The following is a 27,378-nucleotide window of genomic DNA, read 5'->3' as shown; positions in this document are numbered from 1 at the left end:
TGCAAACGCCCCCTTCCAACCTTCCTGCACCTCTTTCCTCCGCCCGAGTGTCGGGCGGGGGAAACAGCTGGCACAGGACCTCCTTTTCGCTCTCGGGCTGCCTCTCCTGCAGGGGAGCCAACCCAAGAGTGAAGCCAAGCCTCTTTCCTCCGCCCGAGTCTCAAGCGGGGGAAAGAGCTGGCGCAGGGGCTCGTCGTCGCTGTCGGGCTGTCTTCCCTGCAGGGGAGGCAGCCCGGAAGCGAGGCCAAACTGCCTCTTTCCTCCACCCGAGTTTCGGGCGGGGGAAAGAGGCAGAGCTGCACCAGTTGCATGTGGGGAGGGGGTGCCTTGCAGTGCCCTGTAGGCTATGCGGTGCCCAAGACAGCCACCTACATGGCTTACTCCCACGCGCTGGGCCTGTGTATACCTGTTGTATCAACTTGGTTACATGTTTTATGTTATTATACACTTCCTGCGTCTAACTCTGCCATATAATAAATCCTTTTGCCCATCCTGAACCCACTGCCTAGTGAATTTCATTGGATGACCTCAAGCTCGAGTATTTGGGGGTAGGGAGAATAATATGACGATAACAAGGCTGTCCTGCCTCATGAGGCTGCTGCAGGGGGCTACTGAGATAAGATTTAGAAAGTGCTTTGAATGCCTGAAATAATCTATAATGTACACCATGCCTTATTATAGGAAATGCATCCCTATGTCCTATGGCCCTAGTTGTCTGCCTGGCCCCTCATGCTTTTTGCCAGCAGCGATACTTCACTGGTCAGTCCTGACTTATTGTGAGGATGATGAACTATGAGCTAAGAAGAATGTTCTGTGTTTGTGCTTCGATATCAGTGCTAGCCCCTCCCCTCCCCACCCCATTCTTTATAAAGTTTTCATCGTTCTATAATAAATTGTGCCAAGACTTAAGTTGTGCTTGAATCACGATCAACATTCATAGAAAAATCGGTTCAAATCTGCCCTAGCCCACGTACATTTATGTATTTGTGCTTCCAAAGTGGACTGGTACTATTATGCTTGCCCATTTATGAATTACTGGAATAAACAGTGCCAGCGATCCGATTATCGAAACCAGGAGGAACGTCCATAAGAACATGCGGTCCAGGACCTGAGCTATAAATTTCCAATCTTCGACAACCTAAAAAACAAAAGAAAATATAAGAAAAGAAATATTAGCACTGCTTGAAGGAGAAAAAGAGTTGGTTTTATACCCTGCCCTTCACTATCTGAAGGAGCCTTGGAGCAGCTTCCTTTTCTCTCCCCATAACAGACACCCTGTGAGGCAGGTGGGGCTGAGAGAGCTCTGAAAGAACTGTGACTGACCCAAGGTCACCCAGCTGGCCGCATGTGAAGGAGTGGGAAATCAGACCCGGTTCTCCAGATTAGAGTCCGCTGCTCTTAACCACTATAACACACACTTTCCAATTATTTGAAAATATGCATTCTTATTCAGGCACAGACTGTGCTACTTTTCTTGGGTGGACTACAACTAGGAAATCCATGTCCTTTTGTGATTTACCTAGATTTGCAGAAACACCATTTGGCAGGGAATTTTATTACCTTTTATGGCTATCCAGACCAAATGGCCGAGCTGCACTGTTTTATGTGACCATGTGATCAGTTAGTTTGCCCTCTTAATCAACAAACTGCATGTATTCCAGCCACAATACCTGATCCCCTCCTCTGATGAAGTGTGCTTAGAGAGCACACGAAAACTTACGTTCTAAATAAAACTTGGGTCTTAAAGGTGCCACAACTCCTGCCTTGTTTCTTGTTTCAGTAAGAGCTGAAAAAATGTGACAGGAACTCCAGGGAGAAGACTTTCAACAATTAAAGACAAAAAACCCAAAACACCTTGCTATTTAAAAGATGCTAAATTTGCCATCAGTGCAGTGTAGTGGTTAGAGCATCAGACTAGGACCCGGGAGACCCAGGTTCGAATCCTCACTCTGCTAAGGAAGCTTGCTGGGTGTTTAGTATCACATACTCAGCCTGACTTACTCCACAGGGTTATTGTAAAGATAAAATGGAGACTTTAGGTCCTCAATGGGGAAAAAGCCAAGGTATAAATAAGCATATTTAGAGCATCATCAGTGAAGATGAAGAAGAGTTGGGTTTATATATCCTACCCTTCACTCAAGAGTGGCTTACAATTGCCTTTCCCTTCCTCTTCCCACTACAGACACCTTGTGAGGCAGGTGTGGCTAGGAGAGCTCTGAGAGAACTGCTCTTGAGAGAACAGCTCTAAAAGACCTGTGACTGACCCAAGGTCGCCAGCTGGCTGCATGTGGAGGTGGAGAATCAAACACGGTTCTCCCAGACTACAGCCTGCCACTCTTAACCACTACACTACCCTGACTCCATGAATCCAAAGAGACAAACGCTAGGAGGCCTAACAGATGCCGCTGCTGCATGAAAGTCAACATACTTCTTGTGGACTCAGTGTTCAGGCTTCAGAGCAAAAGGCCAACTGTGCTTTCAAGTCACAGAGAATTACTCCTCAGCTTTCATCTCTTTTTGTAAAACTCCGGCTCTTTCGAATTCCCTTCACTGATGTAACAGGCCTAATTAAAATAATCATCTTAAATGCTTCTTGGTCAAACTCACTATCCCCTCTTATAAATGCAAGCATTGCAAAAAAAATATCATGCAGTGAAGATCCCAGTGCTGTGGTGGCAGCTGAAGTCAACATTTTAACGAACTTGTGCAGCCAATCAAAAGCCTTGCTGAGCCCCACCTACTTTCTACAACACTTGGTGGGCAGCAAGAAAGGAATCAGCAGCCCCCATTGTGCCCCTAGGCACCAAGCTGGGGACCCCTGATCTAAGCACTTGTGTCTCCCCCCTCTTCCAAACTTCTGACTTCCTTGGAGGACCGCATCGCAACAAACGCACACACCTCACGTACTTCGTTCTCCTTGACAATGTGCCTTGTGATGTAGCGGATAGAATTTAAGGCAGCTTCCAACGTATTCCGGGAGGGCACAGATCCGTCGGGATTGTCAGCATCTTCCTTCTGAGGAAAGTACCTATCTATGTGGCTCCTCATGCAAAGCAGTTTGGGAAGCTGGTGAAGGAATATCTTGCGGACCCAGGGCGCCATTGCGGTGTGCGTCGATGAGGATCGGTGGTGGACGTTGATAGCAAACACCGTGATGACGATGGATAACGTCACGAAAATCATCGTGAACACCAAGTACTCGCCGATAAGGGGGATGACTTTCGACGACGACGGGATGATCTCTTCGATGACGAGAAGAAAGACGGTCAAAGACACCAGCACAGAGGTGCACAGGGAGATTTTCTCACCTTCGTAAGATGGGAGGTAGAAGACGAGGATAGTTAAGAAGGACAGCCCTATACAAGGGACGATGAGGAACAAGGTGTAAAAAAGAGGCAGGCGCCTGATTATAAACGAATACGTAATAAATGGGTACCAACAACACCCATCCGTCCTGTTCCTTTTGACCCCAGTTGCTGTCACAATCTCCCATTCTCCATTATCAAAGAAGTCCCTCTTGTCAACTTCCTCGTCCACCAGAATGATATCCACTTGTGAGCCGTCGTATGTCCAGGAGCCAAACTTCATGGAGCAGTTTTGGAGGTCAAAGGGAAAATAAGTCACGTCGATAGTACAGGAGCTTTTGTAGTTGGCGGGTGGAGTCCAAGCAATAGTGCCGTCGTGCTTCACTACAGTCTTGGTCGTGGTGCCTTCAAAGCGACCGTCTGCGCTGGAAAAGAAAAAAAAAAAAAAACCCTGCAATGAGTATTAAAGAGGAACATGCTGAAACAGATCTGTTCCCCAGGAAAAGCTTCCATTTTACATAGTTGTTTGCTGATATTTGTGGTATTAATTCACATGCTAAAGTAAGCACTTTAATTTTATGTTTCAACAGCGTGCAAAACTGAACTATTCGCAGGGCTTTTTTTGTAACAAGAACTCCTTTGCCACCACCACCACCACCCCGATGTAGCCAATCCTCCACGAGCTTACAGGGCTCTTAGTACAGGGCCTACTATAAGCTCTTGGAGGATTGGCTACATCAGGGGGGTGTAGCCTAATATGCAGAGGAGTTCCTGCTATTAAAAAAAGCCCTGTATTTAAGGGAAGCAGTGTGGCATAGTGGTTAAGAGCAGCGGACTCTAATCTAGAGAACCAGGGTTTGATTCCACACTCCTCCACATGCAGCTGCTGGGGTGACCTTGAATCAGTCCCAGTTCTCTCAGAGCTCTCTCAGCCCCATCTACCACACAGGGGAGAGGAAGGGAAGGTGATTGCAAGCTGCTTTGGGAGTCCTTCAGGTAGAGGAAAGTAAGGTATAAAAATCAACTCCTCTTCTGTGCAAGCAATAGGGCTGCATCATATAAGATGGTTCACAAACTTGCTTGGATAAATTATTAGGGACTGTGGTCTATCCTGTAGTGCATGGCCTACTGTAACTAGGTATGTAATCTCTGCACTGCTTTATGTGTCACGTTAAGACTTATGCTATGCTTCATTTGTTTCTGATAATTCCAGACTTCTAAAATCCTCATGAACTGGGTATGGAATGACCCATTTTGTTAACTTTATGGACCCACTGTGTGCAATCCATCTTGAGACTCTGTGAGACAGGCAGACTATAAACAACATAAAGAAAGAAAGACCCTTATACCAAGGACACAGTACACTGAATCATGCATGAAGAAAAACATTGTTTACATTAGCAGTTTAAGAATAAAACTCCTTTCATTAATATTCTCCGATGCCAAAAGCCTTTTGGCCGGTCAATAATTATTATGTAGTAAAACAAGAAGTGCTTACTTGTCATACAAAACTATATCTGGAATCCATATAGAATCTGATGGGACTCGAATAGATGTTATTCCTGCATACTCTTTTGGGTCCCACTTCAGTTTCACATCAACCCATTCCTATAAAGCGATGAAAAGTGTTTCAAAAATAAAAACAAGTCTTTAAATATCTATCTATCCATCCATCCACATATACATACATATATGCACACACACACACACACACACACACACATATATATATGCACACACACATATGAATTAGGAATTTTCCAGATAATGACAAATATAAACACAAAAGAATTAATTTGAAACAGGCAGTACAGAATGGAGCATCTGAAACCCAACTCCTTAAAAAAAAAATTTAACGTACTGACTACAATAAGCATTTTTCTTAGGCAGCGGCAGCAATACACATAAGCTCCTAGGATACATTTTCATTTTTTGTTGTTTCAGATCAGCTTTGAAATGCCAACAGAAACAGGACAGGAAATTGTTACAAATTAGATCAACAGAATTAGGCATTTTTTTCTTCCAGTACAGAAATAAACAGATTTCTTCCAGTACAGAAATAAAAAAACATTTTTCTTCCCATTTTTCTTCTTATTAACTAAGTGAAGCCAAACTTTTCTCCGGGAATATAGCATATCTAAAAGATTCTTCAGATAACTTAAGCAGACAGCAAGCATTTTTTAAGAAGCTACTCCGTGTTTTAACAGGATGCAATTATTATTTTACATCTACATTAGCAGCAAGGTGGGATATGCAGTTAATGAAGAACTCAGACCTCGGTGACCAATCCTGGAGGCAGAATTCAGCATCTCCCCCAGCATCACAGACAGAATGAAAATTTCCACTCACCTGCTTCAACCACACATTTGTCGTCATCAACTGGTTTTTCTCATCCTGTTATAAAACAAATCACAAGTGTTTCACATTTCAAGACAGGGGTTCATAAACACATGACATTTATTCTGCAGTTATCATTCAGGGCTACTGACCTAATACTGTCCCACATGTCGATTAACCCTTCGACCTCTATACTGCTTTGCAATCTGAAACCGGGCTCCTGTAAAAGGAGAAAGGACGAGTCCTTTGAATAGCATTTCCCCCTTTAAACTGCTAATCATAACAGGAGGAGCCGCCCCCAACCTGGATAGCCCAGGCAAGCCCGATCTTGTCAGACCTCGGAAGCTAAGCAGGGCCAAGCACTTGGAAGGGAAACCTCCAAGGAATACCAGGGCCGGGATGCAGAGGCAGGCAATACAAGTCACCTCTCTGAAAAATGTCCTAGCTGCATTAGGGGTTGCCAGAAGTCACCGTGATTTCCAGGCCTGCAAGCACACACACACAATTTTTTTTAAGGAAGAGCCTAGTTTCAAACAGCAAAGCCAAGCAGGAGTTCTTAAAGGGTTAATATTTCTTCTTCATGTTGCTCTGAGACAAGCTGAGACTATGTGCATTTTATGGATGGAATGAGATCTCCACCTGGTCTGTCTGAGCAACATACTATATAATAGCAGGAGCTGTGCATTTCTCCACACTGCCCCCCCTCTATAAATGGCCCTTGAATACGACGCTGTAAACTAGAGTAAGAGAGAAGAACAGTCCCTTCTTTACCAAGAATTGATGGTAAAAGTCTCAACAGAAGTGCAAAACTGTAAACTGTCCAGAATCACCATCGTTAAGTCCGAAACACATGGGTAGCCCAGGCCAGCCCAATCTCGTCAGATATTGGAAAATAAGTAGGGTTGGCCCTGGCTAGTATTTGGAAGGGTGACCTCCAAGGAATACCAGGGCTAGGAGGCAGAGGCACAAGTCTAGCTTGCCACCTAACGGTGCGTAATGCTAAAAGAGCTAGAACTTCTGGCTGCCAGGAAATCTTACAATCTCCTAGCTACACTACACGCAATGCCATACATTAATTAATTATTATTAATTAATTACTTCCCCCACTGGCGGGCATAGGTGTGAGCATGCAGGTGAGACGTTTCTGTTGGTCTGTGACGCTCCAGCACTCTGCAAGGTGAAAACTTCTCAGATCATTTGCCTCCAAGCACCGACTCACTGCACCCCAAAACGCCCACATTTCCAATTTAACTATGTAGCACCAGCAAAGCTTTGTAACATACCACATCCACCAGCTGCGAAATGGCAAGGCCAAATTTCACTTTGATGGTATCGTTTAAGCGTTCCACTGGGCGAACCCATCTTTCATAGTCTTCAAATAAGTGCTTGAACAAACGGTCTTCACTTTTAGCAATAAAGGAAGGTTCCGCTGTGCCTACACAAAAGGAAAATGAGCTTCAATGTAATATAAAAGCTTTCTCGGAACTCATAAAAATTTAGCGTAGCAAAGGTGAAAGAAAGCAAGGTATGGAGAATGGAGTGAACTTCTCAAACTGACAGATTTGTCCACTGATATATATATATATATATATATATATATATATATATATATATATATATATATATATATATATATATATATATCTCCAGAGGAAAACAGGTTTGATAGAAAGTTAAATCCTGTGGAAAGCCACAATCCTCCAACTCTGTAATAAATGTCCGTAGCTTTCTCTTTGCCACATTTGCCTGTCAGATGTACCAGACCCAGACACATTGAACAGGATAATAATCCTACGTAGAATGGGCTCAGGATGCATTAGGACACCACACCTCAAATCCTTTCCATTCAACTAATATGCTTCCTTTCCAAAGAGAGCACTGGTTCCAGGTGCAAACCCTGGAGAGGCTGCCAGACAACCCACACATAAGGGCACCTGGCAGATGGCTGGCTGCCTCTGTGCTCCTACTGTCTCCTCTCAGAGATGATGATTTACTGAGTTGGAAGCATGCAAATGAAAGCAGCAAGAAGATACAGTAGACTGCTAAGTTAAGGGAGGTAACACAAAGCCAGAAGACAGAAAAGGGTGCTGGAATAAAGTGAGAACAAGGGGTAAGAACCAGCCCCTGGTGCAGTGTAGTCTCGAAGCCTAGGACTTCTTCTGTGATACTTAACAGTCTGGTCCATATGTTATTTTTAAAAAATGCATGGAAAAATAAAAAACAGGGGTGGCCAAACTGTGATCTGAAAGCCACATGTGGCTTTTCGCAAGCCCCCACTCCATCCCATTGGCCAGATTGCAGAAGGCATTTGTCTCTTTAAATCAAGCCAAGCTAGTTGGAGGCTTGGAGAATGCATTTAAAGTTAAACTTGCTTTCTTTCCACCTCTCCCATCTATTTGTTTTCCTTCTTTCCTTTCTTCCTTCCTGGTTCTCAAACATCTGACGTTCATGTCTTTCAGCTCTCAAACACACAACGTTTATTCTATGTTGCTCTTCTGTTAAGCAAGTTTGGGCACCCCTGATCTTTAAGAAAGTATTGTGCTGCACCAACTAATCCATAGGTCTGCTTGTTCTTACACTTGATAGCGTCCATGAAAGATTAAATTTGCTGCAAACCTTGGTTCAAACCCTATTAAAGTGTAGCAGCTTCAGGCTATCTACAGAAACATTTGCTTTGCTGTACGACAGTGTCCTCCTATAACCCCCAGATGTGGCGATTTGGGTACATGATTTAAGACCCGGTTTTGACCTTCAAGAAGGACTGCTGCCTTGACTCTTTCTGGTGTATTGTCTATCACATTGGGACAGCAAGATCACATACAGGCAATTCTCACTTCATTGCTTGAAGTCACCCAATGCACATCAGGGCTCAAAAAGGATTCAAACGGGAGTCTCCTGTATCAAAACTGAATGTACCAGATTACTACATGCTCTAGTAGACATGAGCAGCTAGATTCAGGTATAGCAAGAGACCCACTGGAGGTTTTCCAGTCTCTAAAATTATTGGTAGCTAAGGGAGCACTCACTGGAGAAGATCCTGATGCTGGGAAAGACAGAAGGTAAAAGAAGGGGACGGCAAAAGATGAGATGGCTAGACAGCGTTACTAGTGTTAACTAATGCGAATTTGAGCAGACTTCAGAGGATGGTGGAAGACAGGAGGGCCTGGCTTGACTTTGTCCACAGGGTCGCAAAGAGTCAGACTCGACTGTGCGACTGAACAACAACAAGGTGCTACTGGAATGAATCTAGGTGTTCTACTGCAGTCCAACCCGGTTATGAATCACATGGCCATAAAATCATAAGAGTCGGAAAGAACCACACAGGCCATCTAGTCCAACCCCCTGCTCAATGCAGGATCAGCCTCAAACATCCCTGACAGGGAAGTGCTCAGCCAGCCACAGCTTGGACTGACAATGTGGGGGAGCTCACCACCCCCTTAGGCAGACAGTTTCACTGCTGAACTACTCTTAGTGGAATTCGCCCCCCCCCCTCCAATATCCAGTCAGTACCTTTCCACTGGTGATTTAAACCCACTGTTGTAGGTCCTATCCCCTGCTGCCAACAGGAACAGCTCCCTGCCCCCCCTCTAAGTGACACTTCAAGAGAGCAATTCTGTACCCCCCCCCCCCTTAACCTCCTATTCTCCAGACTGAACTTTCCCAAGTCCTTTCCTTGTAGGGCTTGGTCTCCAGGTCTCTGTCTATCCTTCCTTTCCACCCCAGCCAGCATCAGCTCTAGTATTAAAAGACATACAACGAACACCCCTGTAAACAAAGTACCTCCACTACAATTAAGAATGTAAGAACAGAAGAGAAGCCATGTTGGATCAAGCCAGTGGCTCATCCAGCACAATACTCTGTGTCACGCAGTGCCCAAAACCCAGGTGCCATCATGAGGTCCACCAGTGGGGCCAGAACTTCAAAAGCCCTCCCACTCTTGCCCCCCACAAGCACCGAGGATACAAAACATTACTTCCTCAGACAGAATGTTCCATCTATACCTTGTGGCTAAGAGCCACCCATGGACCTCTGCTCCATATGTTTCTCCAATCCTCTCTTGAGGTTGTCTGTGCCAGTTTGGAGAGCCAGTTTGGTGTAGTGGTTAAGTGTGCGGACTCTTATCTGGGAGAACCGGGTTTGATTCCCCACTCCTCCACTTGCACCTGCTAGCATGGCCTTGGGTCAGCCATAGCTCTGGCAGAGGTTGTCCTTGAAAGGGCAGCTGCTGTGAGAGCCCTCTCCAGCCCCACCCACCTCACAGGGTGTCTGTTGTGGGGGAGGAAGGTAAAGGAGATTGTGAGCCGCTCTGAGACTCTTCGGAGTGGAGGGCGGGATATAAATCCAACATCTTCTTCTTCTTCATCTTCTTCACCACTTGTAGCCACCACTCTGGTTTCTCTTCAGATCGCATAAATCTTTTGCCTCTTACCACCATGTCCTGTGGCAATGAATTCCATGTGTTCACTACTCTTTGGATGAAGGACCTCCTTTGAGCTGTTCTAAGCCTACTGCGCTTTAATTTCATTGAGAGCCCAGGAGTTCTTGTATTGTGAGAAAGGGGGGGAAAGTACTTCTTCTGCCATTATTATTACAGCACAGTATCTTGTACATCAAACAAGACAAGACCATCTTCAACAAAAACAGGAGCTACCTCAGAGTCTTGCATTCTGCCATATCCAAAGTATTTTCTTGCTCTGGCCCTACAGCTAAATATCGTCATCTGCCAAGCATCACTTTCAGTGACACAACTGCAAGGTTCTTAATTCCCATTAAATGCATGCGGATTTTGAACAAGCAGTGCAAAACTAATCCGGTGGAACTAGAAGCAGCCACAGATACAGAAAATGTGGCTGCTGACATTACAAAACTATCCGGCTCATGTACAAAAATTTATCCTGGCAATTTGAAAAGATGGAAAACTTCAGGCAAAACCAGAAACACTTTATATACCAGAAGAAGCTGCATTTGCAGAATGGATTTTGCAAGCCTAGCAACAAACCGTTGGGAGACTCAAGCAGTACCTGTTTTTTAAAGAAGTTTAATTGACTTGTCTATTGATTGTCTGTTATAGTTGCCCTTCCGCTAGCCTCTGTACATCGACATCTTTGGATTAAGAGCTTAACAGCAGAGCAATGTTTCCTTTTAAATCATTTGGAAAGCGCGTGGCATTTTGAAGGCATCAACGTAACTCAATGTAATTGCTTGAGCTGTATGTAGCCTCACAAGTTGTCTGGCAAAGTCACCGGCAATAACAATAATGCACCACGCTGCCACCGCACAGACAACAGTTAAGGATCCCCTTGTGGATTTCACCAGCCATCTGCTAAAATGGCCAGAAACCCAGAAAACCACTTCTTAGTAAACAGCCCTATCTTTTGTATGTTTAATCAAAATAGAATTCCCACTGAGTTTATGGGGGCTTACTCTTAAGTATGCGCATGTCATCATCGCTAAGAATACAAAAACATAACTTTTATGCTATAACAGCTGAGGCTTAATCTCTATGAAACAGCTGATAATAGTACCAGGAGAGAGTCCTGAAGTGGAGTAACTTGCACTGTGCTCAAAACCTTGAGAGTGACTGGTTCCTGCTGTGGACTTCTAATTCTGGTGGTTACTACTGCAAACGCTTGATATTATTTTAACTAACCCAAACTGCCAATTTTCCACGTCCATTGTTTGTAATCTTAAATAATAATTTTTAAATAAGTAAACTGGGGGTGGGGGGGAAGGAAAGGGAAAACGTTGCATGTATGTCAGTGACAGTAACGCTAAGGAAAAAATATTCCTATGCTGTGCGTTTATCCTACAAGATTTATGGATGTGAATACAAATTAACAATTATGTAAATAATATGCAAATCAGGCACAGCCTCCGGGCCTCTAACAAGCCGCAGATGTGGTCTGCGATGCTGCACGGATTGTCGTTTGTCTTTAACAGGATTGAGGTTTAACAACCAGTTACCACTACACAAGGAAACGTTGGCACACAATTGCTACAAAGCCAATTTCGGCTTCTACAGTAATTTCCTGACATAGTCAAATAAGGATTTTTCTTTCTGGGGAGTCTATAAAAGCTCCTTTTTCAAATTTCTCTTGAGTGTGCTGACACCCCCCCCCAACACCCCCCTCCCGTTAAGTAAAGCATAAGAAAACCCAATAACTTTAATCCCAGTGCTTGTTATTAGTAGATGCATTGTCATTGTTAATTTTAACACCCTTGCTTAAGGTAAAATTATCTGCAAGAAGTGTGGAGACAAAACTTGCAGCATAATCCTAAACAGAGTTTCACCCCGCTACGCCCACTGACATCAATGGATTCGAAAGACGTAATTCTGTTTAGGGTTGCACTGTGAAGTCAGAGACTGTAAATCATGCAGTTTGCAAACTGCATTTCACACCAAACAATTTGTGAAACTGCGATACGTCAGGATCACCTTAATCCCATGCTTCCTTGGAATTCCAGTAAGACCTTCCAAATTCAATGGGGTTTACTCCCAAAGATGTGAGCATCAGACTACAGCCTGGGCTACAACGACATCTTTCACCTTTTTGTAACATATACAAATTATGTGTATGGAGTAGAGCACACTTTCTCATATGCATTAATTAATATTCCACCCAGGGAGCCATATGAAGCTGTGTGATTCTGACTCATTTAATTCACAGGTGAACAGCTATGAGACCCTTGTATTTACTTGGCCCACAGCACACCTCTACTTATTGACTATGCAGACAAAAATATTTAATTCCTAGAAACGTTTGTTCCAGGTAATGCCACTCTAACCTGCAATATGTTTGTATTATTTATTATTGAGGGCTACCTGGGTTTTGTTTTAAGACCATCAGACTAGGATCTGAGAGTCTCAGGTTTGAATTCTGCACTGCCACGGGAGCTTGGCTGAGTGACCCTGGGCCAGTCATACCCTTCCAGCCTAATCTATCACACAGGGTTGTTGTGAGGATGGAACAGAGGACAAAACTACAAACCACTCTGGGTGCACATTGGAGATAAAGGCGGGATAGAAATGACGTAAAAGAAAAACAAAAATTTCAAAGTTAACTATCAAGCCACTGATTTCAGCTAGAGGCTCTCGACTGACTCAACCAACCATCTCTTCACATCCTGCACTAAAACTGAAGAAACCAGGTTTTTTGAGACTATTTTATTTTCATATTCTACAAGCCACCGCCCCTCTGTACAGCAAGCGTACAATTTAAAAACTATTCCAGCCTCAGTATGTAGACACTGAAGATGGGACATTATTTAATAAGCACCTATTCCATGTGCTTTGACATGCACTTCTGGCAGCAGGAAAAAAAAACACTCAGTAAACTTTTGAGCTTGCTGCAGTCTTTTGCATATATTTCTGGTTTACAACACACTGCATATTTTAAGCAAGGAAGCTGATTTCAGTTTATACCAGTCCCCAGACTGTCTTGACGCTAAGCAAAGCAGATTTTGTCTAAACACTGCAGGAAGCAGCATCACTATGAATGGTGTGGGTACTTCAGGAACCTGCTACAGATCCACCATTTTTGTGAAAAATGAACATCCCACTGAGCAAAAAAAAGGAGTACAGATGCTGAGGCACCATAAAAATGCTTGAATGCTTTACAAGACAAAGTGAGGGCAAATAGGTCTCAGGAGCAGACCGTGTTCCCAGTGTGAACCTAAGTGAATCAAAGCAGAAAGGTAAGAGAAAAGTGCATTTGAAAAATAAATAAATAAATAAATGAAACAATCTCACAACATTCTCACTCTTCTTTCTGTAAAAGAGAACTGCAACAGAACTGTTTAGCATGAGACTCTTAAAACCATTTTCATTATATATTTTTGGGTTTAAAAAAAAAAAAAAGATCTAAAGCCAGTTTGTTGACCTCCACTGCTGTTGCATTATCTCTCTAGCATTGCAATACTGATGTTCAAAACCCTCCTTCAAATCAGATTTAAGCATGTGAAATCCTCCAAAGGCCAAAAAGCAAAAATAAAATCCATGCCACGGTTACACAAATGTGTCCTTATCTGTTTAAATCCCTGCAGGATTTCCTCCTTTTACCCCCTCCAAGCAAAAGCAGCTATTTTAAAACTCCAAAATCCTGCATCGTCTCTTTTGTAAGGCAGAAGCATTTTCTGTTCTTATCTGCACGGCTCTACTGCACCAGTTTCAGTCTAGAAAAAAAAGGAAGACTGGGAAGAAATCTTTTGCAGGGCAGTTGTGGGGGAGGGGGGGGGCACCCAGGAAACTATGGCAGTGCCTACATTTAGGAATGAAGGGGTTTAAATTTTATTTTTTTTAATACTTTCGTGCTGCTTTAAGGTATTAAAAAGGTGTTTTTTTTAAAAATCAGTTAAGAGCATGCAATAAACACCAGGGGAGGGGGGGAATATTAAACCGCCAACATCAGCATCCAATAACAATATACCTGAAACAAAAAAGGCCAAAAGAAATCAAGACAGACATATCAATATTCCTCCAATGTCCAACAATGGAACTAATAATTGTAATATAATAATATTACAGCTCTATTACCATTGATTAATAAATGATATTATAATAAAATTACTAAGAACACTACAAGTATAGCTATATTGGTACTACCGGCACTAATAATATTTTCATAATAAACACTAGCATTATAATTGTATTAGCTACAATATAGTATATTAGCATTACTGGTCTTGATAGTAAGACCCAGTATTGTAAATATTATCACTAATATAAATGCAACTATAATACAGTTATATTAGCTTTATTGGTCTTAAATAATAAGACCCCCATTATTATGAATGTAATCACTAATGCTACTACTACAGAAGTATAACAATAACAAAGTTATATTAGCATTATTGCCACTGATAATAAGACTTCACTATTATTAATGTGATCATTAATAATACTAATACAGAAGTATAACAATAACAAAGTTATATTAGTATTAGCATTATTGTTATTGATAAGACCTCACTATTATGAATGCAATCACTAATAATACTAAGTATAACTATAATAGAGTTGTATTAGCTTTATTGGTATATTGATATTTGCAACAGATATTGCAATATTGATAATGCGACTGATTCAATACTGATGCTACAAAAAACTATAACTAATAACACTAAGCAAACTTATAATGTGATCCATTACTTTCAATATTATACTTCTAGTATAATTAGATATATAGTTTTATTGACATTATTGAGATTAGAACTGATAATAATCACAAGGAGTATCGAAAATGCCATCACTAGCAGAACTAATAATGCTACTGGCACTGAAAACACAAAAAGCACATAATTGTAAGAGTACCAACAGCAATATAACAATCAATACAGCCTTATCTATAGCATTATGACTCTCTCCGGTTTCTCTCCAGATCATATCCAAAGTATTATATATTAGTAATTACAGAACACAGCAATGCTTTAACGTTATACATTAATACTTTAGTGTCATATATTAATACTTATAAATTACATAATATACAAAAGTATTATAAACTAATAATTACAGCACACAGCTTTAGTGTTATATATTAATACAAAGATTATATAATATATAAAAGTATTATAAACTAATAATAACAGCACCCAGCAATGCTTTAATATTATACATTAATACTTTAGTGTTATATATTAATGCTTATAAATTACATCATATACTAAAGTATTAAAAACTAATAATTACAGCACACAGCAATGCTTTAGTGTTATATATTAATACTTTAGTGTTATATAGTAACACTTATAGATTATATACTATATTAAAGTATTATAAACTAATAATAACAGCACCCAGCAATGCTTTAACATTATGCATTAATACTTTAGTGTTATATATTAACGCTTATAAATTACATAATATACTAAAGTATTAAAAACTAATAATTACAGCACACAGCAATGCTTTAGTGTTATATATTAATACTTTAGTGTTATATAGTAACACTTATAGATTATATAATATATTAAAGTATTATAAGCTAATAATAACAGCACCCAGCAATGCTTTAATATTATGCATTAATACTTTAGTGTTATATATTAACGCTTATAAATTACATAATATATTAAAGTATTAAAAACTAATAATTACAGCACACAGCAATGCTTTAGTGTTATATATTAACACTTATAAATTACATAATATATTCAAGTATTATAAACTAATAATTACAGCACACAGCAATGCTTTAGTGTTATATATTAACGCTTATAAATTACATAATATATTAAAGTATTAAAAACTAATAATTACAGCACACAGCAATGCTTTAGTGTTATATATTAATACTTTAGTGTTATATAGTAACACACAGATTATATATTAAAGTATTATAAACTAATAATTACAGCACCCAGCAGTGTTTCAGCAGTAGTGTTGGCGCAGCCAGGGGTCGTTTAAGCCTGCCACCCCCCCTCCCCGCCCCACTGCAGGCGCGAGCGAGGGGCGCCCCGACGCGTGCCCGGGTTTGAGCTCCATTCGCACGACCCCCGGAACCTCCTTACCCAGAGAAGCAGCAGCAGCGCCGCCGCCCGCCCCTCTGAGGCTGCCCGTCTGGGTCCCTCCTCGGGCGAGGGACAGGAGGAGAAGCGGGAAGAGGGGACGGAGCCGCCGCCGAGGCTGCCCGGCCATGGCTGAGGAGTCCCCGCAAGAGCCGCTCAACCGCTGCCGCCGAAGCCCCGCCCCCCGACGGGGAGGAGAAAAAGGCGGGAAAGCCTCGAGGACGAGCTGGCCCTCGTCGCCTTGCAGGCGCTGGCTGAGGGGGTGGTGGAGGCCTCGCTGAGGGGAGGGTGGCTGTATCTCCTCAGGCGGTGTCTGAGGGAATGTGCGTCCACAGGAGAACTAATACCCTGACTAAACTTTTGTTGGTCTTCAAGGGGCCACTGGGTTCAAAATTTGTTCCACTTCAGGCTTGCTGGACACTAAAGTGGCTCTCTCCTCAGAACAGGGTGCAAGTCCAGTGGCACCTTTGAGCAGTGTTCCCAGTTTGGTGTAGTGGTTAAGTGTGCGGACTCTTATCTGGGAGAACCGGATTTGATTCCCCACTCCTCCACTTGCACCTGCTGGAATGGCCTTGGGTCAGCCATAACTCTCATAGGAGTTGTTCTTGTTTGATTCCCCACTCCTCCACTTGCACCTGCTGGAATGGCCTTGGGTCAGCCATAGCTCTGGCAGAGGTTGTCCTTGAAAGGGCAGCTGCTGTGAGAGCCCTCTCCAGCCCCACCCACCTCACAGGGTGTCTGTTGTGGGGGAGGAAGGGAAAGGAGATTGTGAGCCGCTCTGAGACTCTTCGGAGTGGAGGGCGGGATATAAATCCAATCTCTTCATCTACCTCACAGGGTGTCTATTGTGAGGGAGGAAGGGAAAGGAGATTGTGAGCCGCTCTGAGACTCTTCGGAGTGGAGGGCGGGATATAAATCCAATATCTTCATCTACCTCACAGGGTGTCTGTTGTGGGGGGAGAAGATATAGGAGATTGTGAGCCTCTCTGAGACTCTTCGGAGTGGAGGGCGGGATATAAATCCAATCTCTTCATCTACCTCACAGGGTGTCTGTTGTGGGGGAGGAAGGTAAAGGAGATTGTGAGCCGCTCTGAGACTCTTCGGAGTGGAGGGCGGGATATAAATCCAATATCTTCATCTACCTCACAGGGTGTCTGTTGTGGGGGGGGAGGAAGGGAAAGGAGATTGTGAGCCACTTTGAGACTCTTTGGAGTGGAGGGCGGGATATAAATCCAATATCATCTTCTTCTTCTCTAAACTGAGAAACTGGCTCGCACCTTTTTGTCTTAGCTCACAAAAAAATGGCCCCAGGGCAAACTAATTTATCCAGTAGCTCATAGCTTTAATGCCAGTAGCTCACAAAGTCTGCTCACAAGACTCCATAGCTTAGAGGGAACTTTGCCTCTGAGGCCAACAAAAGTTTAATTCTGGGCGTAAGCTATTGTGTGCAAACACAGGTCTTCAGAGACATGAAACAGACTTCTTTACATGTGCATGGACACCAAAGCTTATACTCAGAACATAAGAGAAGTCATGTTGGATCAGACCAATGGCCCATCCAGTCCAACACTGTCACACAGTGGCCAAAAAAACCCAGGTGCCATCAGGAGGTCCATCAGTGCGGCCAGGACACTAGAAGCCCTCTCACTGTTGCCCCCCCCAAAAAAGCACCAAGAATTCAGAGCATCACTGCCCCAGACATAAGAACATAAGAGAAGCCATGTTGGATCAGGCCAATGGCCCATCCAGCCCAACACACTGTGTCACACAGTGGCCAAAAACCCAGGTGCCATCAGGAGGTCCATCAGTGGGGCCAGGACACTATAACACTAGAATTAAACTAGATTCAGGTAGGGATGCCAGCTCCAGGTGGGGCCTGGGGATCCCCTGAAATTACAGTTGATCTCTAAGCTAGAGAAATTAGTTCCCCTGGAAAAAATGGATGCTTTGGAGAGTGGCCACAACAAACCAGCCTCCGATATGGGCTGAGGTGGTAGAGGCTTCCCTAAGGTGAGGCTGTACCGTTTCAGACTGGAAATTAAAGCATATCTCTCTTATGAGAACAAAGTTTGAATCCAGGGGCACCTTGAAAACCAACAAAGTTTAATTCCGGGTATAAGCTTTCCTGTGCATGTGCACTTCTTCAGAGATACAGAAACAGACTTCCTCAAGTGTGCATGAATATGAAAGCTTAGACCCAGTGTAAAACTAGATTCAGGTGGGGAGCCCTGTTGGTCTGAAGTAGCAGAACGTTTGAGGTCAGGGCCATCTTTAAGATCAACCAAGTTTTATTCCCGCTATAAGCTTTTGTGACAGTGTGCAGTTTTTCAGATGCCAATTGTGTGCAATCTGAAGAAATGTGCATGCACACAAAAGCTTATATCCAGACTAAAACTTTGCTGGTCTTAAAGGTGCCACTGGACTCAAACGTTGTTCAATTTCAAACCAAAACAGCTACCCACCTGAAGAGCCCTGCTGGATCAGACCATAGTATATTATGGTACTATAGCCCACAGTCCCTAATAATTTATTCAAGTAAGTTTGTGAACCATGCTATACACAGTGCAGCTGTGTTACCCGTGCAGAAAAGCTGTTTTGAATAGTTCAGTTTTATGCAATAAACATGAGCATTCGGAGGGTTAACAGCATGATTAAGAATCCGAATGAAGACTTTTAACTTTTTGGAAATGTTTTCTTATACAGCAATTTTTGTACTATGTATTCAGATTTGGCAATTGTTCCAAGTACAAAGTGCCAATTCAATAACTACGTGGCCAATATCCAAATACATTGTTTAATTTAATTCCATAAAAGCAGTTTTAACTAAAACAAACAGTAGAAAAGAGCAAGAGTCCAGTTAGCAACACCTTAAAGACTAACAAAATTTGTGGCAGGGTATGAACTTTCATGAGACAAGCCTCATTTCTTCAGAAGAAATAAATATTTAATGTTAAGTTTTAAAGATGCTACTGGACTCTTGCTCTTTCTATTGCTACAGACAAACATGGCTACCCATCTTGATCTAAAATAAACAGGTTTTGGTTCTGAATGAGAATGAAAAAAAAGGTATAAAAAGAAAACCCACAATGCCGGCATTCAGGGAAAAGCTACTTCCACAATGATTTCTTCTCCACTTGTGGTGGCTTGGTATATACTCTGCAGTAAACTGTCAATTTACCATATTTGACATTCAAAGAACGTTTCTTAACTTCAAAGTCCCTGGCTTCACATATACCTGCTTAGCCAGGCAGTTTTGCAAGGAATACCACACAAGCAAGTTTTCATCTTCCATTGCACAATTTGTTAGAGTTACAATGTGTAGCGTTTTACCTTTACACAGGTCAGAGATACGTTCTAATACTTCCCGGCAGATACATCCCAGGCATTAAGTCAATGAATAGCCCACAGCTTTGCCGAGTGTCATTTTTATTGGTCAGGTCTAATCGATCAGAAGTTCTAGGTTTATTTATGATTCTGCTTTTATGAACAAGTCGGCCTTCTTGCCTGTTGTAGCCTCCCCTTTGGATGCAGGTGTTTGGCATAATGTGAACCTATGTCATCATAGAGCACAATTTTGGTCTTAAGATGAACCTGAGATTAAATCTTCCTTCGGCTGTGAAACCCCTTGACTCAACTTTGCTCGGCGACAGCCTCTGAATCTTCATCAATCTTGCAAAGAGCGAAAATAATCCTCTGTATTTGGTTTTAAACTCCTTGCAAGACAGGCAGGACAAAAATGTGATATTCAGTGGCATGAATCAGCATTTTGGTTGGTAATGTCTCTCATTTGTGTCTTTCACCCTTAATAAGTCAAGCATTTCCCACCCCCCTCAGCACAATTTAGGATTTTTCCAGCAGAAAACGTATGCATTTTACACAGTTCAGGCAAAATCTTCACTACCTGACATCTACATTCAGCAAAAGAGTGCTTACCTGGATTATTCCGGCACCAGGTTTCCTTAAATAAATAGTCCACATAATAAGAGCAACCAAAATGTCACAAAACAGGCAGCAAGCTTTTGAGTTATCCTAACTATCTTTGCTTATCTCTCCCTGGCTTTCATTACCGTATCTGGGGAAATGAGACTTCCCCTTAATTCCTCACTTTGTGAATCCTTATCCAGCTGTGCGCCTTCGGCTGGAAACGTCTTGCCCTCTTTTCCCTGCTGAAATACACTCCAGGCTCCAAATCCCGCCAAAGTCCAGTGCCTTAACCAGCAACAGCCTTGTGTGTATTGCTTCTTTTTCAAAATCAGTACCCCAAAGCTAAGCATATTTTTATTAAGATTGTTTTGCAATTAATATTAGATAAATTCAGGGAGATCATCAGCTAGGACGTATCATCACTTGATAAAGAAGAGTGAGGCAAGGCCATAGAGTCCTTTTAGTTAGGAATGATGCATTTATGTTGATGGTCTCATCCAAATTCAAGGTCTCATTTGTTAGCTCCTAGACCAGGGGTCTCCAGCCCCCAGGCCGTGGACCAGTGCTGAGCCATGGCCTGTTAGCAACCGGGCTGTGAGCTGTATAATTATTTCATTACATAACAAAGTAGTACTAACAATAGTAATAAGACAACATTGGATTTAAACCCTGCCCTCCACTCCAAATTTCAGAGTCTCAGAGCGGCTCACAATCGCCTTCACCTTCCTCTCCCACAACAGACACCCTGTGAGGTGGGTGGGGCTGAGAAAGCTCTCCCAGAAGCTGCCCTTTCAAGGACAACTCTTGCAAGAGCTATGGCTGACCCAAGGCCTTTCCAGCAGCTGCAAGTGGAGGAGTGGGAAATCAAACCCAGTTCTCTCACATAAGAGTCTGCACACTTCACCACCACACCAAACTAATAGAAATAAAATGCACAATTGTATCATCCCGAAACCACCTCCCCCCCCCACCCCCCACCGGTCCATGGAAAAATTGGTCCCTGGTGCCAAAAAGGTTGGGGACCGCTGTAGACAGTCCTTTAACAAATTCGACCACGACCACTTGGGCACATCTGGAATTTACTGAGACCGTTGATTTTGTTAAGACTGCATTTTCTCATTTTTAAAAAAAACCCACACCCAAATGCACAGAGACTTTACAGAGGAGGAAAAAACGGAAAACATGAGACTAGCTTGTTGTGAGAAACAAAAACACAGAAGACATCTATGTCCTACATGCACCTCTCCTCTCATACAGTTCCAAATTCTGGCCTCAAGTAGTGGTTCCCCCAATTTTTTTTGCCTTCTGCTACCTTGCTGTGGGAATAAACGTCCTAGGAAAATGCATTCATTCACTGCAAGCGTATATGCATAATTGTCAGAATCTGGGTCTTTTTGTAAAACCGGAACAGGCAGCAAGAGAGCCCAGGTTGTTGACTCCATGAGGCAGATTTCACTGTCTGCGAAACTCCAAATTTTGGAAGGGGAGGAACTCCAGTAGAGCATCTTGCCTAAAATAACTTAAATTTGTGGCAATAAGGAGAATCAAACCAAGCACTTCCTGATCCATATAACCATCTTGCGGCCATTACCGCCAACTCACATCCCTAGTTAGGCTGCTAGATGCTTTATATATAATTCCTTAGCACAAGAATGTTTTTTAAGTGGTAGTTATGATCACCCCCTTCCCCCAGTATATAATTCTGCAGCAGAGGCTTAGTGCGGGAATGCTCAGATAATGAAGCAGGCATAATCTTTTCTGTTTTGATAACGTCCAAATTATTCTTACCCATCTTTTGACCCGGCTTCACTCAATGGGAACATTGGCAGACCCTTCAAAAAACTGAGCATTTTGTGTAAAACTGACCCTTGAAATCTTCATCTGGGGTTTTAAATCGATGAGTTAATTGCAGACTGGCTCTGGGAAATTCATTTCAGTATGAAAGCGATCTTTAGAAATCACAGATCAAGAATGGGACAGCCATTCCTCTGTATTAATAAAAGAGCTTTTGAGAAGCTCTTTAGTTGGTTTTACAGATCAAATTAAAGTAAAAATATCACTGGAGTAATTAAAACTGGGGGTGTAATTTAGGATATAGCTTGGATATTCTGAAGAGAAATTCAGATTCACGCCTCTCTCAGGGCAGCATTATACAACAGCAGTCTCAAATTCCACATAATTCTTATTATTAAAATAACTGGATCTACAGACTTGGTACCTTCCGTTGACTTTAGGATCCACTATCTGCCCCGTGGCACAGAGTGGCAAGCTGCAGTACTGCAGTGCTAAACTCTGCTCACGACCTGAGTTCGATCTCGGCAGAAGCTGGGTTCAGGTAGCCAGCTCAAGGTTCACTCAGCCTTCCATCCTTCCGAGGTTGGTAAAATGAGTCCCCAGCTTGCTGGGGGAAAAGTAAAGATGACTGGGGAAGGCAATGGCAAACCACCTTGTAGAAAAGTCTGCTGTGAAAACGTCATGATGCAACATCACCAAAGTCAGAAACGACAGGTGCTTGCACAGGAGACTTACCTTTACCTTTTTATCTTTCCATAAAGACCATTTTCTAAAAGTGGGGAAAGCTCACCCGCATGGAGGGTTTGGAAATACCAGCCAGCTGAAAAAACACCACTAGCATACAAACCAAAGTGGAAGACCAACAGCTTGTGATAAGAAATATGGAATACTTCCTCATATCAAGACAGAATTTCCAATCATATTTGCAGCTTGATTTTTTTTCTCCCCAAGCATCATAACCTTATGCCACACCCAAATTTGTAAGTCAATACAGGCACCTCATACATATCCTTCAAACATGACTAATCCATAACTAATAAATTATTTTTCAAACGGCAGAAGAATCACTTAAAAAATAATGCATAGATACCATAAATTATCCAAATTATTATTTGTCATTTCCTATTTGGATTTCATCTTTTTACACAGTCTGCTTTGAGTATGTGGAGGGTTTACAGTGCAAGCCCACATGGAATTATTCCACCCTAAATCCACTGACGTCAATAGGCTTATACTGCAGTAACTCTTTATAGGATTTCCCTGTCACTATCTTAATATTGCCTTATGTGCATATATTTATGTACCTGTACATTGAACTCTTTTTATTATTTTCATATATGTATATTTAAAAAAATTAATGTTTTGGCTGTTCGCTATTGTGGAGACCCTGAACTGGGATGGAAAGGCAACATAAAAATGTTTCAAATAAACAGACTACTATGGGGAAAAAAAGCAGGACAATGTGATTTCTGTTAAGTTTGGATGATATCAGTTTGATTTGCATCTGTACGACGGTGACCTTTTGAAAACGTAATATCTGAACGTAGCAGCCCCGTTGCTGCCAGAGAGCGTGAGGGTCGAGAGGGAACAGGGCACCGTGCTGAGGATAAGGGGAATGCGCCCTCAGAAGGGACCTCTTCTTCGGTTGGTGAGCGGGAATCCTTTCGCGCCAAGGAACCATCCCTGAGCAGGGGGAGAGGGGGGGTATTGGTAGTTGGTGATTCGATCATTAGGCAAGTAGACAGCCGGGTGGCGAAACCGCGTATTGACCGTATGGTGACTTGCCTGCCTGGTGCGAAGGTAGCGGACATTACGCGTGTAGTAGATAGACTGATAGACAGTGCTGGGGAGGAGCCTGTGGTCGTGGTGCATGTTGGCACCAACGATGTGGGGAAATGCAGTCGTGAGGTCCTGGAGGAAAAATTTAGGCTGCTAGGCAGGAGACTTAAGGCCAGGACCTCCAAGGTAGCCTTCTCGGAAGTGCTACCTGTTCCACGTGCAGGGCAGGAGAGACAGGCACAAATTAGAAGTCTCAATGTGTGGATGAGACGATGGTGTAAGGAGGAAGGGTTTAAGTTTGTTAGGCACTGGGATGCTTTCTGGAACAAGCGGGAGCTGTACAAAAGAGACGGTCTCCACTTGTCCCCGGATGGAACCAGGCTGCTGGCGCTTAAAATCAAAAAGGTGGCAGAGCAGTTTTTAAACTAAATCTTGGGGGAAAGCCGACAGGAGATGAAATGTCTCTGGTTCGGGAGGACTCGTCTCAAAGAGATGAAGGGCTAGCTGCTATTTTTCTACCGGGTAACGGACCGGAGTTGTCCACTGTGAAGGTGACAAACAATATGGACTGTCTGCCAGTGTCTCGAGGCGGCAGGAGGAAGGTGGCGGGCCTAGCTCGCCTGGGAAATTATAGATGTTTGTATGCAAATGCTAGAAGTGTTCAAAGTAAAATTGGTGAATTGGAATGTTTAGTGCTGGGAGAAAACATAGACATTGTGGGAATTTCAGAAACTTGGTGGAATGAGGAGAATCAGTGGGACACGGTGATTCCTGGATATAAGCTATATCGGAAGGATAGGGAGGGAAGGGTTGGAGGTGGGGTGGCTCTGTATGTCAGAGAGGATATACGGTCCAGTAAGGCTGAGATCAGAGAATTAGATTCACTTTTAGAAATGCTTTGGGTTGAAATAGAGGGCCCAAAAGGAAATTTAACTATGGGAGTTTGTTATCGCCCACCAAATCAAAAGAGAGAGGACGATTATAATATGATGGAAGGCTTAAAGATAGCGGCTAAACGTAAAAACTGTGTTGTAATAGGTGATTTTAACTACCCACAGATTGATTGGGTCAATATGTGTTCTGGTCGAGAGAAAGAGATTGAGTTTCTTGATGCTCTCAATGACTGTGCTATGGAGCAGATGGTCTCAGAACCTACCAGGGGTGGGGCGATCCTGGATTTGGTCCTAAGTAATGCCCAAGACTTGGTGAGAGATGTAAAAGTGATTGCGCCGCTTGGGAGCAGTGACCATAATGTTATTGATTTCACCGTTTGTATAAATAGGGAGTTGTCCAAAAAGACCACCACAACCACGTTTAACTTTAAAAGGGGTAAATACACTGAGATGAGGAGGCATGTGAGGAAGAAACTGAAAGGAAAGGTACATACGGTCAAAACCCTTGAGAAAGCTTGGACGCTATTTAAAACTATAATCCTAGAAGCTCAGATAAAATACATACCACAAGTTAGGAAAGGCACAAACAGGCATAAGAAAAGGCCTGCGTGGTTAACAAACAAAGTAATGGAAGCTGTAAAAGGTAAGAAGGACTCCTTTAAGCGATGGAAAACCAGTCCAAGTGAGATTAGTAAAAGGGAACACAGGCTGTGGCAAATCAAATGCAAGACTGTGATCAGGCAGGCAAAAAGGGACTATGAGGAGCATATTGCAAAAAACATAAAGACCAACAATAAAACTTTCTTCAAATATATTAGAAGTAGGAAACCAGCCAGGGAGGCAGTGGGGCCCTTGGATGACCATGGGGTAAAAGGATTACTGAAGGAGGATAGGGAAATGGCTGAAAAGCTAAATGAATTTTTTGCCTCCGTCTTCACTGTAGAAGATGAGAACTTTTTGCCCGCCCCAGAACCACTAATTTTGGAAGGGGTGTTGAAAGACCTGAGTCAGATTGAGGTGACAAATGAGGAGGTCCTACAACTGATAGACAAATTAAAAACTAATAAGTCACCGGGTCCGGATGGCATACATCCGAGAGTTCTGAAGGAACTCAAAGTTGAACTTGTGGATCTTCTAACAAAAATCTGTAATCTTTCATTGAAATCTGCCTCCATTCCTGAGGACTGGAAGGTAGCAAATGTCACCCCCATCTTTAAAAAAGGTTCCAGAGGAGATCCGGGAAACTACAGGCCAGTCAGTCTGACTTCAATACCGGGAAAGTTGGTAGAAACCATTATCAAGGACAGAATGAGTAGGCACATTGATGAACACGGGTTATTGAGGAAGACTCAGCATGGGTTCTGCAAGGGAAGATCTTGCCTCACTAACCTGTTGCATTTCTTTGAGGGGGTGAACAAACATGTGGACAAAGGAGACCCGATAGATGTTGTTTACCTTGACTTCCAGAAAGCTTTTGATAAAGTTCCTCATCAAAGGCTCCTTAGAAAGCTTGAGAATCATGGAGTAAAAGGACAGGTCCTCTTGTGGATCAAAAACTGGCTGAGTAATAGGAAGCAGAGAGTGAGTATAAATGGGCAGTCTTCGCAGTGGAGGACGGTAAGCAGTGGGGTGCCGCAGGGCTCGGTACTGGGTCCCATGCTTTTTAACTTGTTCATAAATGATTTAGAGTTCGGAGTGAGCAGTGAAGTGGCCAAGTTTGCGGATGACACTAAATTGTTCAGGGTGGTGAGAACCAGAGAGGATTGTGAGGAACTCCAAAGGGATCTGTTGAGGCTGGGTGAGTGGGCGTCAACGTGGCAGATGCGGTTCAATGTGGCCAAGTGCAAAGTAATGCACATTGGGGCTAAGAATCCCAGCTACAAATACAAGTTGATGGGGTGTGAACTGGCAGAGACTGATCAAGAGAGAGATCTTGGGGTCATGATAGATAACTCACTGAAAGTGTCAAGACAGTGTGCGTTTGCAATAAAAAAGGCCAATGCCATGCTGGGAATTATTAGGAAGGGAATTGAAAACAAATCAGCCAGTATCATAATGCCCCTGTATAAATCGATGGTGCGGTCTCATTTGGAGTACTGTGTGCAGTTCTGGTCGCCGCACCTCAAAAAGGATATTATAGCTTTAGAGAAGGTGCAGAGAAGGGCAACTAGAATGATTAAAGGGCTGGAGCACTTTCCCTATGAAGAAAGGTTGAAACGCTTGGGACTCTTTAGCTTGGAGAAACGTCGACTGCGGGGTGACATGATAGAGGTTTACAAGATAATGCATGGAATGGAGAAAGTAGAGAAAGAAGTACTTTTCTCCCTTTCTCACAATACAAGAACTCGTGGGCATTCGATGAAATTGCTGAGCAGACAGGTTAAGACGGATAAAAGGAAGTACTTCTTCACCCAAAGGGTGATTAACATGTGGAATTCACTGCCACAGGAGGTGGTGGCGGCCACAAGTATAGCCACCTTCAAGAGGGGTTTAGATAAAAATATGGAGCACAGGTCCATCAGTGGCTATTAGCCACAGTGTATGGAGCACAGGTCCATCAGTGGCTATTAGCCACAGTGTATGTGTGTATATAACATTTTTTGCCACTGTGTGACACAGAGTGTTGGACTTGATGGGCCGTTGGCCTGATCCAACATGGCTTCTCTTATGTTCTTATGTTCTTATGAAAATGTCTCTCAAGCTCTTATTTCATTACCCCTCTTTAAAAAACATTCCAATTTGTCGCGGCTGAGGCACTATTCCTAGTAGTTATGCACGTCAAACCAAAAGGCTTCCTTCAGTATTAGCATACTAGATGCTACTAATGCACTACAAACGTT

The 27,378-nt window shown here is 42.8% G+C and overlaps 1 protein-coding gene across 1 annotated transcript; it reads right to left on the bottom strand.

Moving 5' to 3' along the window:
* Positions 1–958: 958 nt before the first annotated feature.
* On the bottom strand, positions 959–7,077 carry CHRNA5 (cholinergic receptor nicotinic alpha 5 subunit). Its single transcript, XM_060260277.1, has 5 exons — positions 6,926–7,077; positions 5,655–5,699; positions 4,804–4,913; positions 2,899–3,730; positions 959–1,138 (listed from the first exon to the last, which is right to left on the bottom strand). Exons 2-5 carry the CDS (start codon positions 5,679–5,681, stop codon positions 977–979), a joined length of 1,131 nt encoding a protein of 376 aa, XP_060116260.1. The 5' UTR covers positions 5,682–5,699; positions 6,926–7,077; the 3' UTR covers positions 959–976.
* Between the last annotated feature and the right edge of the window lie 20,301 nt (positions 7,078–27,378).

Source organism: Heteronotia binoei, chromosome 19 (assembly GCF_032191835.1).
Source record: "Heteronotia binoei isolate CCM8104 ecotype False Entrance Well chromosome 19, APGP_CSIRO_Hbin_v1, whole genome shotgun sequence".
In the NCBI taxonomy this organism is placed as follows: domain Eukaryota; kingdom Metazoa; phylum Chordata; class Lepidosauria; order Squamata; family Gekkonidae; genus Heteronotia; species Heteronotia binoei.
The sequence above is the reverse complement of the archived record's forward strand: the minus strand, read 5'-3'. Positions and strand labels throughout refer to the sequence as shown.

Bases quoted from the DNA above. Each gene is read 5' to 3' on its own strand.
- CHRNA5 (XM_060260277.1), bottom strand. From the start codon at position 5,681: ATGACGACAAATGTGTGGTTGAAGCAG. The intron at 3,731-4,803 runs GTAAGCACTTCT...TTTCTTTTCCAG, and splicing joins GATATAGTTTTGTATGACAA to CGCAGACGGTCGCTTTGAAG. The intron at 1,139-2,898 runs GTGTGTGCGTTT...TTTGTTTTTTAG, and splicing joins AGGAGAACGAAGTACGTGAG to GTTGTCGAAGATTGGAAATT.